The following is a 16,453-nucleotide window of genomic DNA, read 5'->3' on the forward strand; positions in this document are numbered from 1 at the left end:
AGAACTGGCCTCTAAATAAATTCAATACCTAAAAATATAATTTAAGAGCTTTTGAACGAGTTTTGGTTTACAATGGTATACGATTTTTCTTTCATAATGTTATGCTTATTAATTTTAGACGTTTTGTAAAATTTTTTCAGAAAGGTATATACATACTTATACATACATCTGTGAGTGGCTAAAATTGTTAACATTTGGAATGTTACAGAAAGCCTAAAATTCGAGCAGCTATAACTTGATAAAAAAAAAAGTCGTATACGATCATAAATTAAAGTTTGTTTAAAAATTCTTGAATTACACTTTCAGATGTTGTTCAGTTTATTTATTACAGAAACCAGTTTTTTATTCGATAAAAAAATATTAAAAGTGGTCAAAAATGCCATTTTTGGCTCTTTTCATTCTGATTTACTCAAAATCCTGATGTGTTAAATAAATTCTGTCAATAGTATCGTGTTAAAAAAAAATCTTTAGGAAATGTATTATCGCAATTCGAAGAGAAAAAAGTAATTTTTTTTGTTGCATTGAGTAATTTATCAAAATTTTTGTATAATTTTTCAGAATTTCTCTACAATTTTATAACTTTTTAGAAAATTTCTCAAATTTCCTATACGAATTGAAACACATTTCAAAAGTGTTGTGTAAGTTTACACTTTTTCTAAAACTTTTATTTATGGATTTCAAAACATTCTAAGATTTTCAAGATTTATCATTTTGTAATTTCTCTCTAAAAAAAACTTTTAAGATCAGAAAAAGTTTAAGATATTTAAGTTATTTTTTTAGAAATCTTCATAAATTTGTAGTATGATAAATTTTTAAAATTATAATATTATGAAGTAATATGAGAATCTTTCCAGCAGGGTTAGTCTTCAAAAAATTTCGAATTTCATCGATTCGATACTTACTACTTTACGAATTTCTTTTATTATATTATCTTATAACTCATATTTCCAAAGTAGACATTAACAAACATATACATATAACGTATACATTTTTAATAATTAGTATCTGCTCATATAAATTTAAAAAAAATTTGGTCTAATCTTTCTCGCCGAAAAACGAAGAATGGATTATCGTTTTAACCTCAATATAAAATTAATTACTAGCAAAATTACACCAAGTTGTTATGTATTTAGACCTCGATGCTGCCTTCAACAGTACGCGCTTCTAAATTAGTCTACGAATATCATCTTACATTCTTTGTAATTCAGCTGCGAGATTTCTTGACTAAACGTGGTATATCAATCGAATTAAAAACGAGATTTTACACGGAGTGATCGAACGGCCTCGGTCGCGTTCTTCCGTCGCATTTGCCTATCGCTGTCTTTCTGTCTTGTTGGTCAGAACAAATTGATCCTCACGGTGATGGCTCCTAGCTAATAGAACGATCTCCCCGCGTACGTTTTTCCTTAACTACCGTGGTCTTGATCAAGCTCGTCCAATGATTCGAGCCTTGCGATCGGCGCCTCGTTTATCGTAAACTCCCATGACATATCCTCGCTAGTCTGTCTCGAGGAGTCCTGTTGTCGAGACCCACTCGTCTGTCCCCTACTGCTACTCTCATGTCTGCTCTCGGATCGACCCTGTTGCCCTGATGTGGACTCTATAACGCCACGATGATTCGACGAGTCCTTGCGCGAGTCCCCGCTGCGTGGACGTTGGGCGCTGCTTCGGTCCTCTGGTACCACGCAGCTCCAGGGATCTTCACCCTCTGGCTCCGATCGCTTATTGAACGAGCTGTATCTACCGCAAGGCACACTTTTATCAACGACGTGATAGTGGTGTTCTGCTTGACGTTGAATGCGGCTACTAAACATGAATGATCGGCATTCATGTTTAGCAGCCGACGCTGACAATGACACATATTTTTAGGTTTTTAAATGAAAATGGAACAAATCACAAGTAGCCAATTGCTGAAGTAGCTAATTGCTGTTGAATAGCAGAAATGCGCCATTGCCAGCGTAGTTTTATCAATTTTCAATACAAGATTAAAATCGTCTCTATCACAGTGTTTTTCAACTTTTTTTAATTCATAGCACATTAAATAAATAACGAGTCAAATTTCTCAAGATATGTTATTAGGTGCACACGTTTCACATGCAGGTTTTTAGATCATTTACTATAATTAACATGATATTCAAAAATAAACAGTATTCTAAAGTTTTTATTTTATTCTTTTAAAAGTAATATTATTATCATAATAATACTTCGATTAAAATAAAAATAAACATAATTTAGATAATTGTCATAATTAAAAAAAAATTTTATTTTGCGTTTTATTCACTTTTTATAAGACGTGCTGCTTGTAACGAAAATGGAATCGCGTAATATCGTATAATGATATGCTATCTTTTTTATACGAAACTCGATGATAATATCATAGCAAAAAAGTTCAAGCTTTTTATACTTTGCAGTATAATTATCGAGTTTCATATCGAAATCGCGTGATATCGTATAGCAATCTTTTATTGTGTTTCGAACGTAAAACTTCAATAAACTGTTTTTTACTATAACATATTTGTCGAGCTTCAAATTGAAAAACCACTTTACGATATTGAACGCAGTACGATATCACGCACTTCAATTTCATCATACAGAAACATATGTCGCTGAGGAGGCATTGCGATGACAGCACTGAAAGAGCTATTGCAAACTAGTTTTTAGGAATACTTTTAAACTCTTTATGAACTGGGCTATGTAAGTGTGTAGTTGCTTAACAGAACTACTTTGAAAGAAAAGTGTATACGAATAAAGATAAAATTAGTTATTTCTGTGTTACAAATCAATTTCAAATTTTTTAAACGTACTAGTATAAAATAAATTAAAATCCAGGCCAATCTGTAGTATACAAATAGAAAACTGTCTAGATTTTTGTATCACGTGTTAAAGATCTCTACTCTCTAAAATTTTTAGAGTAAATTTCACTCTGTAGAGTTAAATGTTATAAAAATTAAAAATTGAACCATTCTTTTTTAAGACCGGCTCAATTTTCACTCTTTAAAAAGTGAGACTCCGTTCAAAGAATTTAGAGAGAGTACATGCTCTTTACTAAATTACCTACCCACTCCGATATTCGCCTCTTCTGAAAGCGGCAGGCTGGCTGTGCCACGCGTGGGTCTGATGGGTCTGCTGCTGCGTGCTAGTCGGTACCGTCAAGTCAACCGGTTGGCTATGTGACCTCGTGGGCCCGGACCGACCATTCAGTGCTGTTTGTAACGCTGTCGCGAGTGCGGATGTGTCCGACGTGACGGTCAGTCGCGATGTTCCAGATGATGTAGAGGTTGGATCTCTCATGGGAGCTCTATTACAAAGAGGAGCGAAGCTCGTATCAGTGAATCGACAAACAGACGGCTAACTTTCTTTCATAAGAGAAGGATACCGCTAAAGATAGTATCGAGCGAGATATATACTCAAAGCGTACGTGATTATGTACAGTGGAATATTCGACACAGGCCTCTAATCCTCTAAGTTTGATCCCGAGCAGTGTCACGGGCCCCGCGCGTTTGGGACTACTGGCCGCGCAGTGGGATCGATCATTGGCGTCGGCTATAATCGAAAAATTATGAATGAACGATCATGAAAATGATCTATCTAAACGTGCATGAAAGATGATTTATCCTACCAAGAGATCGGTTCCGTCAATGTTGGTCGACTTCAATCAGAGTTCAATTGATTGCTTCAAGAAAGATAAAAGGAATCAATTAAGATTAAAGTGAACCGAGATTGACGAAATTGCCGAGCAAAGTACTTTCTTCGATAGAAGTAAAGGACCAGTCAAATTAATTGTAGACTAATCGGACGTGTGAAGGAAAATACATATCAGCGAGATCAGATAGAAGAAATAAGAAAAGAAGTACGTGCAAATCAGAGGAAAAATATTGTATCTTCTAATGAAAGATTATTCTCATTTTAATGCAAATGCTTCTTATTTTTCTTACATTTCTATAGATACTCTTTCTAAATACTGTATTTACAATACGCGGCTACGTAAATTAATAAGCTTTTGAGGCGTGCGAGACGTTAGAGATGATAATCTACAGAGAGAAAGAGTGTCCAAATTATGATACTACAGTTCTAAGGATTATAGAATTCCAGAGAAGCGATACTTCGCCTCTAGAAAAAACTCTATTTGTTTCAAATTAGTTAAATGTTTTATATAAAATTGCAGTTTATTAATATGATCCAATTGTCGATTATGATTATGCTTGTGATCGTGAAGGGAAAATTTAGAATCTTCGTGATAAATATATATGTTATCGCCACGTGCCGTTCGCTTGGACTCGATTTCCGTGACACTGCTCGCAAAAGAGTTCAAAGAAGAATACGTGATGGTGGTCACCTTCGGAACTTGTCCAACTTTTCCAAAATAAAAGACGCCGAAATCAAATGCAACTGATCCAGGGATTTCGAAAGAAGGCTTTTCAAGAATAACAAAATATCGATTACTTCACTTCAGTTTCAAAATCTACCGCGTCGCGGAGCATCGCAAACCCTCTCTTACCGCAAGATTGGTGCTGTCGTATACGACAGTCGCACGCGAGACTAACTTTAATATTAAAATTCAACGCACGAGAGAGGTACGCGATTTGAATAATTACAGCCTTGGGTATTATAAAGTACCCTTAATTTATTGCATTTTCTTAGAAAATATGGTAATAAAAGCGGGAAAAAAACAAAACATTAAAAAAAATTTTTATAAAAATAAATATTAATTTTTCATAAAACTGTTTTCATTTATTTTTAGTTAATAGAATATTTACGGCAATGTGTGAGGGTGCTTTATGGCCAAAGCTGTAGAATCGCGGGGAATTTAACTCGCGGAATCTCATTTATTTCGTTTTTACCTGAACAAGCCATGTGATGTGCTAGGTTGGATTTTCCCGTTCCCGTTGCCCGTCGGGATCGTTGGTGGTTGCGGTTCACTTGACGATCTTTGAACAGCGGGTGCACGACTGCTCTGCCTTGCAACAGTTGGCGCAGTTCCCGGCATCATCTCGATGCTGGAGCTCTCTCTCGACGAGTTGAGAGTTTGCTGGAGCAAGCTCAAGATCAATCTGATGTCACTGGCCATCGAGTGCTCCAATGAAGACACTTGCCGCGATAATTGGTCGATCCTGGCATTGAGCTCTTCTACGGGCCGACCCGGACCACTCTGAAAGTCGCCTGGAAGGACCAAACGCCTTCATCTCACGGCAATTCGACTTGATCGTAATCAAAATTCAAACACAGCTCATGGAGCATCTCGCGATAATCCGGCATTTCGTAGTGCGGCAACCGATATACGCGATTTTTAGTAATGAATGATTTTTAATATGATAATAGCGTAATGTGGCGGAATTTCATATCAACATGAATGAGATAAATGCTCTAAAAAATATGGATGTAGATTTAATATCATAGATGTTAAGTATAATTTTACTGTGTTGATATTGATGTACATCAATATGGTGTAAATTTAATATTATGCGATTTTTATATAATACTCACCGTGTTTATTGTTGATATAAATATTAACATCTATAAATTCAACACCATGAGCTTTATAAATCATAATGTTATTTTCACATTCATGGTATTACACAACACGGTGAGAATTATATATAAACATCTATGTTAAATTCATCCCTGGTGAAAAAAAGTTGCTAAAATTATTCCGTTTTGGAACACTTCATCAAAATTTCAAAGAAATTTCAGCAGTGAAATTTCAGGGGTGGATTATAATTTTAACGAAATTTTTCTATCACTCATATTTTTTAGAATAAAAGCGAAAAATGACGAAGGTCGCGATAAATACTGATAATGAGATTAAAAGAAATGAGGCCCCTACCATGAGAATGAGGATGCTGCGGGGGCGATGGTGTGGTGTAGTGGCTTGACGTTGTCGAAGTGGGATGAACGACGTTTTGACTGTGGCAACTCTCGCCGACGACGGCGGAACTCCGGCGCGCTGGTTTCGTCAGTGGCGTGGTCACTAGATTTTAAACGCCACCGGTGAGTACCACGAGTACGGGAGGTACATTACTTAAATTGAGTGCCACTATCGCAGTACACATGTGCAATCGCGCTGCGAGGTACTCTCTACTACGGTGTACGTCGCAGTTAAGAATATAGATGAAACGACAGTCATACGTTCTCTTCGGGGTTCTGGCGAGCGATGTAGCGAAAATAGGTACGACAAGTCGTGGATGATTTTAGGTGCATCGAGGTCGGGTGCAATCTACTTTGGAATGTTCGGAATATACAGAGTACTTACTTTGTTTCGCGAGGTAATCGTGACTGGTAAGCGGCTGCAGATGAATCTTGTGCTGACGTAGATCCGGTATGCTGCGCTTGAGATGGGTTAGCATGCCTGAACAACCAGGTTTCAAGGTGTTATCGAACTTGGGACTCAAACAAGAAGCAATACGCTTAGAAGAGGAGATAAAGAAACGAGATATACAGCTGAATGGAATAAAGAGGGAAGTTATCGTAATACACGTTAAATAGATTGAAACGATTAATACATAATAAGCTACATCGAGTTGGAGGCAAAATACATCTTAGAAAGCCTACAAGAAAGATAAAATGTTTTTAACATTGTTACAAATTGTAAATGGATCATAAATAATTGATTCTTAGATCCAGTTTACATTGCGCATTTAGCGCTAAATATGTACATAGTTTTGACTAAAAGTATAAAGCATTTCCATAAATTCAAAGAAACGTTCTGTTTCTAATGAAAAATAGATTAAAAATGGTTTTAATGAAAAATATTTATCTTTGAAAAATTTTTCGTTAGTTTTTTTATTTTAATGCTTTTCTAAGAAAATGCAATAAATTCAGAGTACTCTATGACTAAAGTTGTATAAATCTCTATCTATAATCACTGAAATTTTCTTATCAATTAAAATTTAAGATCAAGTAAATTTAGCGCTAGATGCGAGAAGTTAATGCGGGCGTAAATGTTTGTGGTCAATCTTTACAGGGAATCTTGCTGTTAATTAATAAACAAAGATCAAAAACATCCAAAGTGAAAAATCTTAAGTCGATTATATTAAGGAAATATCCTGCTATATAGAGGATCTGTATCATATAATGTATCATGCAATAAATAACATTCCTCAAACAGAACAGAAGCAAACACGAGAAAAATCGGAATATTATTTTCAAACGAGGCAGAACAAAAGAAATGATTACTCACCAGTTATCGAGTTTAAGGTCGAGCTTCTTTGTTTGGGCTCGTCGAATTCTAAATTCAATGGTGTCACATCTTGACCTGCCTTGTCCGTGCTAAATTCTAGGATACCATGACCACTACCTTTATCGCTGCAACAAATAGAAAAGTAGTTCATCAATTAATTTGTCATCTTCAACTTATGGACTTTTGGGGCTTAATTCTAGAGCACCGAATAGGGGCGTTTGGAAATGCCAAAATTAAAAATAATAAAAAAAAATTACTCTCTAAATCTTATGGAGTAAAATCTTACTCGAAAAGACTATAAATTGAGCCAATCTTTCCGAGATTTTACTCTACGAGATTTAGGGATTATTTAAACAAGGCAATCTTTTTGGGATTTTGTAAAAAATCTTTGAATAAATAGTGACTTCGATAAATAATGACTGTCGTTAACAATATACGTATGTACTTCTTACAAGTTAGTGTATGTTCCTTTTTGTAATACTATGATGTCACTATTTTTTATGACAGTAACAATAATGTCAAAATTAGGAAAATCGCTTTAAAAAAATAACTTACTACTGTACTTTTATGTGATACTTTACAAAGTGATTTATCTAAATCCAACATAGAGAAAAAATTGATAAGATTTTATTTTCGAGATTGTACACATTTTATGTTTAATATAAAAATGTGTACAAATAACAATAATAATAAATCAGAAACAAAACCGTTGAATTAATACATCAATGTAAGACGAGAAACGTCACTTATGATTAAAAGTTAGATGGTAAAATAATACATATATGTGTGTATATTACAAATAAATTTATCTCAAAAATATATTCCGGCCGTTGTAATTAAGTATAAGTAATGAAACTACTATTGGAAAAAGTCGTTAGAAATATTGCCGTTATTGGGGCGAAAGAAGGGTGCTCGAAGACCACAAGCCCAGGACGCAATTTGTTTAACGTAGCTTTGACCTGATTTTGTCTTCTGCAAGCATAATATGCTATGCTTCCGTTTTTTTTTTCTTTCTAATATTGTAATTCCATAAAAGTTGTTAATCTCATTAATCTAATTAGTAAAATATTGATTTCTCTATTAACGGTTGATTGAGAAAATTAATGTGATAAAAGAAGGTAATGTCTTACTAGTCATCCTGGTCGTCCTGTAAGGAGTCTTGTCGACCTGTGGGAATAAGATTTGTGCCAGGACCACCACCGGGTCCTCGACGGTATCTTGGTGGACGGAAAGCGAACCTTCTAGCGTCGATGTCGATGTCAGTCGGAGTACTTACAGGAAATCTTGCTGATATTGGATCGACACCAGCCTGCTCTTCCTGAAAATGAAGGGATGTAAGTTAAGATCATACGTCAGTCCGATATAAATTGCCATTCGCAGTTAGTTAAATAATAATTAGGTATAAAAAAAATATATAATAACACAAAAATATAGAAATCGTAGAATCTGATGTAAATTAAAAAATGTTTTCTTTATAAAGGAGTGTCACGTCCAAACTTTTTGAACGCGGAGCGTAAGTTTCTTCGTCAACAAAGTCGAGCGCGCTGTCGAGGATAATGCGAACGGGAAGCTATGCTGCTCATCGCTGTACGTTTCCGTTATTTGACCGGAGATCCGGCAACGCCACGATTCTTACGGGGGCAGGAAAGCACCTCGATTTTAATCACCTGGGGTATCCGCGCAAAGTTCCTTACAGAGTTAGAATCCTGGGTGTTTCCAGGGACAGGATGGTACCGTGGAGTCTTCTGTATCCACTGAGGATCCCCGATCACCCTAGGATCAAATGCGACCATGCAATGATACTCTCTTACCAAATCGCGCAACGTCTTCTTTCGCCCAGTTCGCCTCACGCGGGGCATGTTCTCCGTCCTGCAATCACCGCGGCTTCTCTTTTTAAACGTACCACACGAAAAATCGGCTCAGGCGTCAACAAGAGTGTACAACTCGTGAAAAGGATGACGCGAGGCTCTAACAGAAACGGAAAATACCTTAGAGAATCCTGCTCCCTTTTCGTTTGCGGGACAGTCCGGAAGGACAGAACAAGCGACGGGGAAGTCGTGACGTAGGGTTAAGCGGCGGAGAGCTCTGTGTGGGAGCCCCGCTCATCGGACGGCGGCTGGAGCTCGGGTATGAGCTTCACGACGACTAGGGTCTAGGAAGCCTCAAGAGCGGCTGCAGAGCGCTCGCGGAAACGGATACGTCGACCCGAGGATGGAAATTGCAACCGTCGGGTAAAACTGATAGGTTGGATAACGTCGCTCGGGGTGCTGAGGAAGGATTATACGGCTCTGAGAACGTGTCGTAACACGCACGCATTCTCCGTCACCGATGTACTCTCGCCGAGCCCGCGACGACGGACGATACAAACAATCACAATTGGCTACGTTCAGCAGAAAAAGCAGCTTTGCAACTGTTGTAAAATTCTTGAATATGATTGGCTTATACATTTAGATGTAATAGGGAAATAAGGGCAAGATCAATCATATTAAAGAATTTTACAACAGTTGCAAAGCTGCTTTCTCTGCTGAACGCAGCCAATTTTTGTTTCCTGTTTCTTGCTGTTTGTTCCTGTTTGTCTCTTGGTCTTTTGATCGAGTAGGCAAGAGACAAACAGCAAGAAACAGGAAACAATAAGCACATTGTAGAATTAGCCTTAGGCACTTCGGCGAAGAGAAAGAGGAAAAATAATAAAATAAATAACAAAATGAACTTATTAATTTCACGAGTTTAACGATGAGCCAAATAAAAGAAAAACAAAAGAAACACAGCCGAGTGAGCGGCGCGACTCTTAATTAGGAAGCCACACGATATGATACAATCTTTAAATAGCACGCACTTTATATTTTATATCTTTTCGCACAATTGACTAAGAGAAAATAATTTAGTGATGAGAAATACTTTACAAGAATTGAACTGTAAATTCAGAGAAAAAAAAGGAAGTAACGCGGCGCATCGAAAATTAATAAGTTTTCTTCACACGCTATAAACTCGAATTAACAGATTCTTGCAAACTTACAATATTTAAAAAATTTACTCAGCGATTAACTACGTATTACTTCGTTTCAAACGAAGTGAGAAAACGAAATACAAATGCTGTCGAAAAGGACTCCGTTTATATAACCGAAAAGAGGTGACATCTCGCGGGGTTGACTCGACAACAATTGAGAAAGTTGTGATGGAAAATTGTTTCATAGCTTTCTATTAATATAGTTATTGCTAGTTTGTGAGTAACTATTGTCGAACAATTATACAACTGTAGGGGACGCCCGCTAGCTCTTCTTCAAAACTGCATCGTTTGCAGCCGCCAAAACGATTGCCTGTGCGACGAGCGGCTATCGCATATTTTTCTACATAGTTTAATGCGCGACACGTTTGCTGCCGCTCTCGCACACAGCGATGTTCAACGGAATTCTTCTGTTTACATAAGTCGTTTTAAGGTGCTTCTTGTTGAATGCGAGTTAACAACATTGCAATCGGTGCATTTCTGAAATTTGAATTAACTGTGATTTAATCTTTACACATGGAAGTTGTCAATTTTATACGTTTTGTTACTTCTTCCAGGTATTCTACTATTTCTAAGTTCAATGTTTAGTGCACTGTTTTGCAGAAGCTTAGTCAATCAATTGTATTTTGGTGTAATTATATTAATTGATTTCGCGCAAGTGCACGGCGGCGTTATCAGTTGAGAAACGCGCGAGATCACGCGGTGAGCGCCTCGCAAAGGCTGTGTTCATACTCAGTGAGAAATGACAATGGAATCGACATCGAATTGATGTCGATTCGACGTCGAAATCATCAAATCGATGTCAAATTAACATCGATTCGACGTCGATTTCTTTGTCATTTTTCACTGTTTATTCCGAGTAGAGTTATGCCTGGTTTATGCTTCAGGTCTTAATCCCAAGATCCTAAAATTCAACCAATATTAAGATGCCAGTTCTAACCGAAATTTGAACTCTATTGGCTGAATTTTAGGATTAAGACTTAAGACCAAAGCATAAACCAGGCATTAGAGTAGAGTTGGGTTAGGTAAGTGTGTAACTCTATATATAAGTTGTGTGACTTTGTGAACGATCAGAGTCGTCAGTAGTTAAAATTTATTTTTTTATACAATAGAAGTTGGAACGGTCGTAGGATCTTAAGTCGTAGAAAATTATTAATAACCAATCGAATATAAAAAGAATAATCGACTGTGATTGATCAATTTTCTACTCCTTAAGGTAATGCTGGACCTGTATTATCGATAGCGTTTTCTTTCTTGTCTAATTTCTTCATAATAATTTCGCAGAATAAAAATTCCTTTTTCACGATTTAAAATATTCATGCTAATGTACCTACCTCTGGTATATTTTGTGTCTAAAGCTGGAAAAAATATGAAATTATAGATTTCTTTATCTATTTTTATCTTCAGCGTTGGTCGCCATTAGGTTAAATGGATAAAGAAATCTATGATTTCACACTTTTTCCAGCTTTAGACACAAAATATACCAGAGGTAGGTACATTAGCCTGAATATTTAAATCGTGGAGAAGCAATTTTTTATTCTGCGAAACTGTTACGAAAAGAAATTAGACAGGAACGGAAACGTCAAAAACGCTGGTTTTATCGGTAATCCAGTCGGCTCCAGCATCCCCTTAAGACCTTACAACTGTTACGACTTCTATCTAGACCCCGCATAGGAAAATGTAGAAATAAGATGATCTTCAAATGTTCGCGGAAAAGTAAAAGTTGTATTCTTCTTTTGTTATAATAATAAAATTAATAAGAGAATGGAATTTATATTCAAATGAAAAATTGCACGCAAAGAAAGACAGGAATAGTACTCACGTCTCGCATGTTAAAAGTAATCTCGAGATTCTGGCTGAAATGGTTGGAGAATTCCGGATAAAGTGCTAGGACGTCGAGTAAGTCATCCCGATGGATCTTGTGAAGGTCGCAATATGTAAGGGCGCGAACGTTACAAGACGATTTTCCGACCGTCGAATAAATGCACGGATTCTCGCCGAAAATGTCGTCCTTGCCCAAAATGGCCATCACGATATCATCCTTCAAAATCTCGATACTGCCGCGGGATATAAAATACAGGAAAGTCAGTACATCCCCTCGATGGACTAAGGTGTCACCCGGAGGCGCATGCGTCGTCTTAAATTTTAAGGATAATGCCCTGTTTTGCAAAACAAACAAGATAATTTCTTATTATTTTGAATTAATTATATAACGTAAAAGATTCGATTTACGAAAAGAATAAAAATAAAATATTGTTAATACTTTTGAGGCTTCCACAGATATTTTCTTCAATAAAGCTATAAACGCAGTTTGCAGATTACCTCCATGTTTTAATGCATTGTTAAAATAAAATAATTATAAATTAAATTCCGTGATTCCAGTAATAGTGTAACTCTTACAATCGAATAATTTTTTTGTTTCAGATTACTAGAACAAACGGTATCAAACAAATATTTTTAAATATCTAATTTGTACATAAATAAAGTCTAAGAAAGTTTTATATTATAATAATATATGAACCAATTTCATTTTAATATAGTTTTTAGTCTTCTAAACTAGAATACCTCCTTAAAATAATCCCATCAGATATTCCCAGCAATTTTCGGAGTAGATTAGAGGGTAAGTACCTTAAACAGCCTTGACTGGCCCCCTCGAAGGCTCGGCAATTGCTTAAAAGATTTCTATTGAGATGAAGACAGATGTCGGCCTGAAGGCACTCGGGGAACCCTTTCAGAACACTGTTCATATCAATTCCATTCGTATAGGTCCACGCGTGTTGAAAGTACTCCTCCAATCGCTGGCGGAGCGGGTTCGGGATCTGGTGGAACCTTATGAATTCCCTGACCCTGAGCATCTGTGTGTGATACCGGGCGGTACCGCTGTATAGCCTCTGGATGATCGCCGATACGTTACCGAAGATACTAGCGTACATCAGTGCTAAAATCGATGTATCATAAAATAAGTCGCGAATTTTATATATTTAACGATGAACTAAAATACTTTAATTTCTAGGAACAAAAATCAATGTTAGCGTCATTTATTCAATACTCTATTAAAATCTGAAAATCTAGAATATAAAAAAAAATATGTATTATATTAAAATTTTGCTATAAAATATTAATTATTCTAATATTATATTTACTTTTATTATGCTAGAAGAGAAATCAGGAAATAACATAGATTTATATATTCCTCTGTACAATACATTGTAGCAAAATATAGGATGTAACTAAAATAAGGTAATTTCAGGACCGAATTCCCTATATCAGAATATGAAGAAAGCTTCATATTAAAAAATATATATATACCTATAGTGTTTCAAAATTTTACATTCATACATTTTTTTCTAAAAATCATTATTCAAAAACTGTGACAACCGGTTTTAGTCTTTTCTATATCGTTTTCTAAACTCTAAAGTCGGTATGTATTCACAGTATTTAAGAGATCACCTTAAGTATAACCTGAATTAATCAGAGGGCCATATTACCATTTTAAGAGATATTATTTACGCACTATGAATACCATCACAAGAAATTTATTACTAAAATTTGTTACTGACAAGCTGCTGATCAAAAAGCATTTCCTTCAACAAAGTATAAAATACAAATCGGAAGTAATAAGATCAAAACTAAAATTTAGATGTTGACAGGAGTTTAAATTTCAGTTATTTTACGAGAAGAAAGTATAAAACTTTGGATAACGTCACCGATTTTAATTAAACTTGGTGAGAATATAGTGCATCCCCGATGTATGTCAAGAGTAAAGACTACATTGAAAAAAAAAAACTCAATTTTAAATATTTATATATTTAAATAGTATCAAGCGTTTACTTGTAGTACCTAAATAAATATTCACTGACACAATAAAAAAATTTAAATAAAATGGATGGTCTTTTTGTACCAAATAAATATATTTTTATATACAATATTTAGTTGGTACTATTCAAATACATATATTATTATTAAAATTTAACATATTTTTTAATGTATAGCAAAAATAGCTACCACAAGATTGTATGAACCAATGAGCTTATTATAATGTAATTCAAAAGATTTGTGAAATGCAAACAAAATGCGTAACGTTAAGCTGAGCGATTATATCAACAAATAATATTATATATATTTTGCTTGTGTATTGTACGTAAAAAATAAATAATTCACTTTATATTCTGATTTTTCCTCGCAAATTAATTAGTATATACTATTTATACATATAGTTATTATATTTCTTGAATATCGTTATTTTGAATAAGACTTAAACGCGTGTGTGCCTATAAGCTATATAGATCCGTCAATATTCATTGACTCACATCCGATCAACATGACGATTATTGTAAAGATTTTCTCGGCGTCGGTATTCGGCGCTACGTTTCCGAATCCTACGGACGTGAGACTGCTGAAGGTGAAATAAAGCGCCGTGATATAACGACTCTGGAAAAATTACAAAGTTATATGTTGGGCAAAAAGATATCGCTATTCAGGACTGTAATCTTAAATAGAGCGTACTCGGAAGGTACTCGCGGATGGCTTACTTTTATGCTCGGCCCGCCGGTGTTATTGTGAAAGTAAAACTGATGTGTATCGTTGGCTAGAATGTCGAGCCAACCAACCTTGCTCTTCAGGGTCGGTCTCTCGGCGTTTCCTATGGCGTACCTTTAAAAAGCGCGAAATATTGCGGGATAATACATTGCATCCATAGCAATTTATATATAGTTATGTAATTTGAATCAAAATTTTTAACTGATAAAAAATTTGCGATAAAAGGATTTTCTATATAGTTTTAATTAAGGAAAAGTTGACTTTAGCTTGATTAAAGAGGTACACTACAATAACGCTACAATGCATCATTCTTTTTACATTTTACAAAAGATTAATATTATACAGATAACTTACAGACGTATGTATAATACGTGTCACAAAATACTGATTTTCGTAAAATAATCGATACTGAAACTTTAAACATGTTCTTTCAAAATTTTTTTTTTCAAGTGGCGGTATCTATCTATAATTTAAACAATTTTCGATTGATTAATTTATTTCAATGAATTGAATTTTTCAAAAAGCACCTTCACAAAATAGTTTCAGTTAAGCGTATAGTTTTTTAACTCTTACTTTTTGAAGACAAGATGTTTTAAGTATTCCAAATGTAATGACATTTTAAAGTTTTTTTTAAACCGTTGCCAATTTGTGTAAAAAAATTATTTTAAAAAAATTCTAAGCTTAATTGAAATTACATTCATATAGTTTCGAAAGCTTCAAGAACTTTTTATTTCACATTACAACTTTCTACGTCACCAATGGATCATGTTTTTTGGACTTGAATAATTAACATGAATAAGTGACATTGTCATATATTTATATTTTTATAAGAAAAGATTCTTAAAATATATTCAAAATATTCTAATCAATGTGTCAATTAATATTTTGTGTCCAACAAGATTTATATAATTATTTTTTTTAATCACAGGAAGCCCTACTTTAGACTTTTACTGTAGCGTACCTCGTAACCCTACATTACTTGCGTAGTTTTTTTTTACCATTAATTATTTAAATTACTGAATTTCTAACAGTACGTACTCTCTAAAAATGTAGCATTGAAATCAATGATAATACACTGATTTATTTTTAGAGAGTATGTCTCTATTTTTATTGTCTCTCTCTCTCTCTCTTTCTCTGATAATTTACAATTAAATGAAAATAAGTAAAAAATTTTCCAAATATCCATTAGATAAAATTAAATGTAAAATGCTATTTTAAAATTGTGAAACAATTACGTTAAATATAGTAATGTATATAAACAGCATTCATACATTTAACAAATTTACATATAAGGCCGAGGTATTCTGGCTACTTTACGCGAGTAATAGAGACTTAAGGTAATGCTGGATTCTTCTATATTGTCGATAGAACAGATTTTTAATTACAATTAAAATATTACATACATCAAGAAAATATTTACATACATTAAGTAAAACATTATATACATTAAGTAAGTCATTAAGTAAAACGTTACGTACATTTTTTGTTCTGCTATATCTTATATATCGCTTGAATGTGAGATTATGTATACTCAAATCGTATATCTCCTGCCATTTCTCTTGTAAGCTTCAAAATCATAATTTGAAGGTCTCATGATACTCTTATAAATTAGTCAAATACAGGCAAGTATTGTTTGTTTGGATATATGCTTGCATTCGTTTCTGTATATGTGAAGAAAGAAAACCTACATGGTAATAGAAAACTGTAATTTATAATTTTTGGGGGGGGGGGGG

At 34.7% G+C, this 16,453-nt stretch overlaps 1 protein-coding gene across 1 annotated transcript in view; it reads right to left on the minus strand.

Annotated features, from left to right (window-relative positions):
• Nucleotides 1–1,115: 1,115 nt before the first annotated feature.
• Nucleotides 1,116–16,453, minus strand: part of sei (potassium voltage-gated channel seizure) — a 148,542-nt gene continuing 133,204 nt past the window's right edge. Inside the window, exons 14-24 of the mRNA XM_018551848.1 lie at nucleotides 14,714–14,834; nucleotides 14,492–14,612; nucleotides 12,810–13,119; nucleotides 12,004–12,340; nucleotides 8,308–8,495; nucleotides 7,178–7,302; nucleotides 6,251–6,346; nucleotides 5,825–5,968; nucleotides 4,842–5,160; nucleotides 3,059–3,298; nucleotides 1,116–1,755 (exon numbers count right to left, since the gene is read on the minus strand). Coding sequence (XP_018407350.1) covers nucleotides 1,407–1,755; nucleotides 3,059–3,298; nucleotides 4,842–5,160; nucleotides 5,825–5,968; nucleotides 6,251–6,346; nucleotides 7,178–7,302; nucleotides 8,308–8,495; nucleotides 12,004–12,340; nucleotides 12,810–13,119; nucleotides 14,492–14,612; nucleotides 14,714–14,834 — 2,350 coding nt within the window. The 3' untranslated portion in view covers nucleotides 1,116–1,406. The remainder of the gene's footprint in view (nucleotides 1,756–3,058; nucleotides 3,299–4,841; nucleotides 5,161–5,824; nucleotides 5,969–6,250; nucleotides 6,347–7,177; nucleotides 7,303–8,307; nucleotides 8,496–12,003; nucleotides 12,341–12,809; nucleotides 13,120–14,491; nucleotides 14,613–14,713; nucleotides 14,835–16,453) is intronic.

The sequence above is a fragment of the Cyphomyrmex costatus genome, unplaced genomic scaffold (genome assembly GCF_001594065.2).
Source record: "Cyphomyrmex costatus isolate MS0001 unplaced genomic scaffold, Ccosl1.0 scaffold147, whole genome shotgun sequence".
Taxonomy (NCBI): Eukaryota; Metazoa; Arthropoda; class Insecta; order Hymenoptera; family Formicidae; genus Cyphomyrmex; species Cyphomyrmex costatus.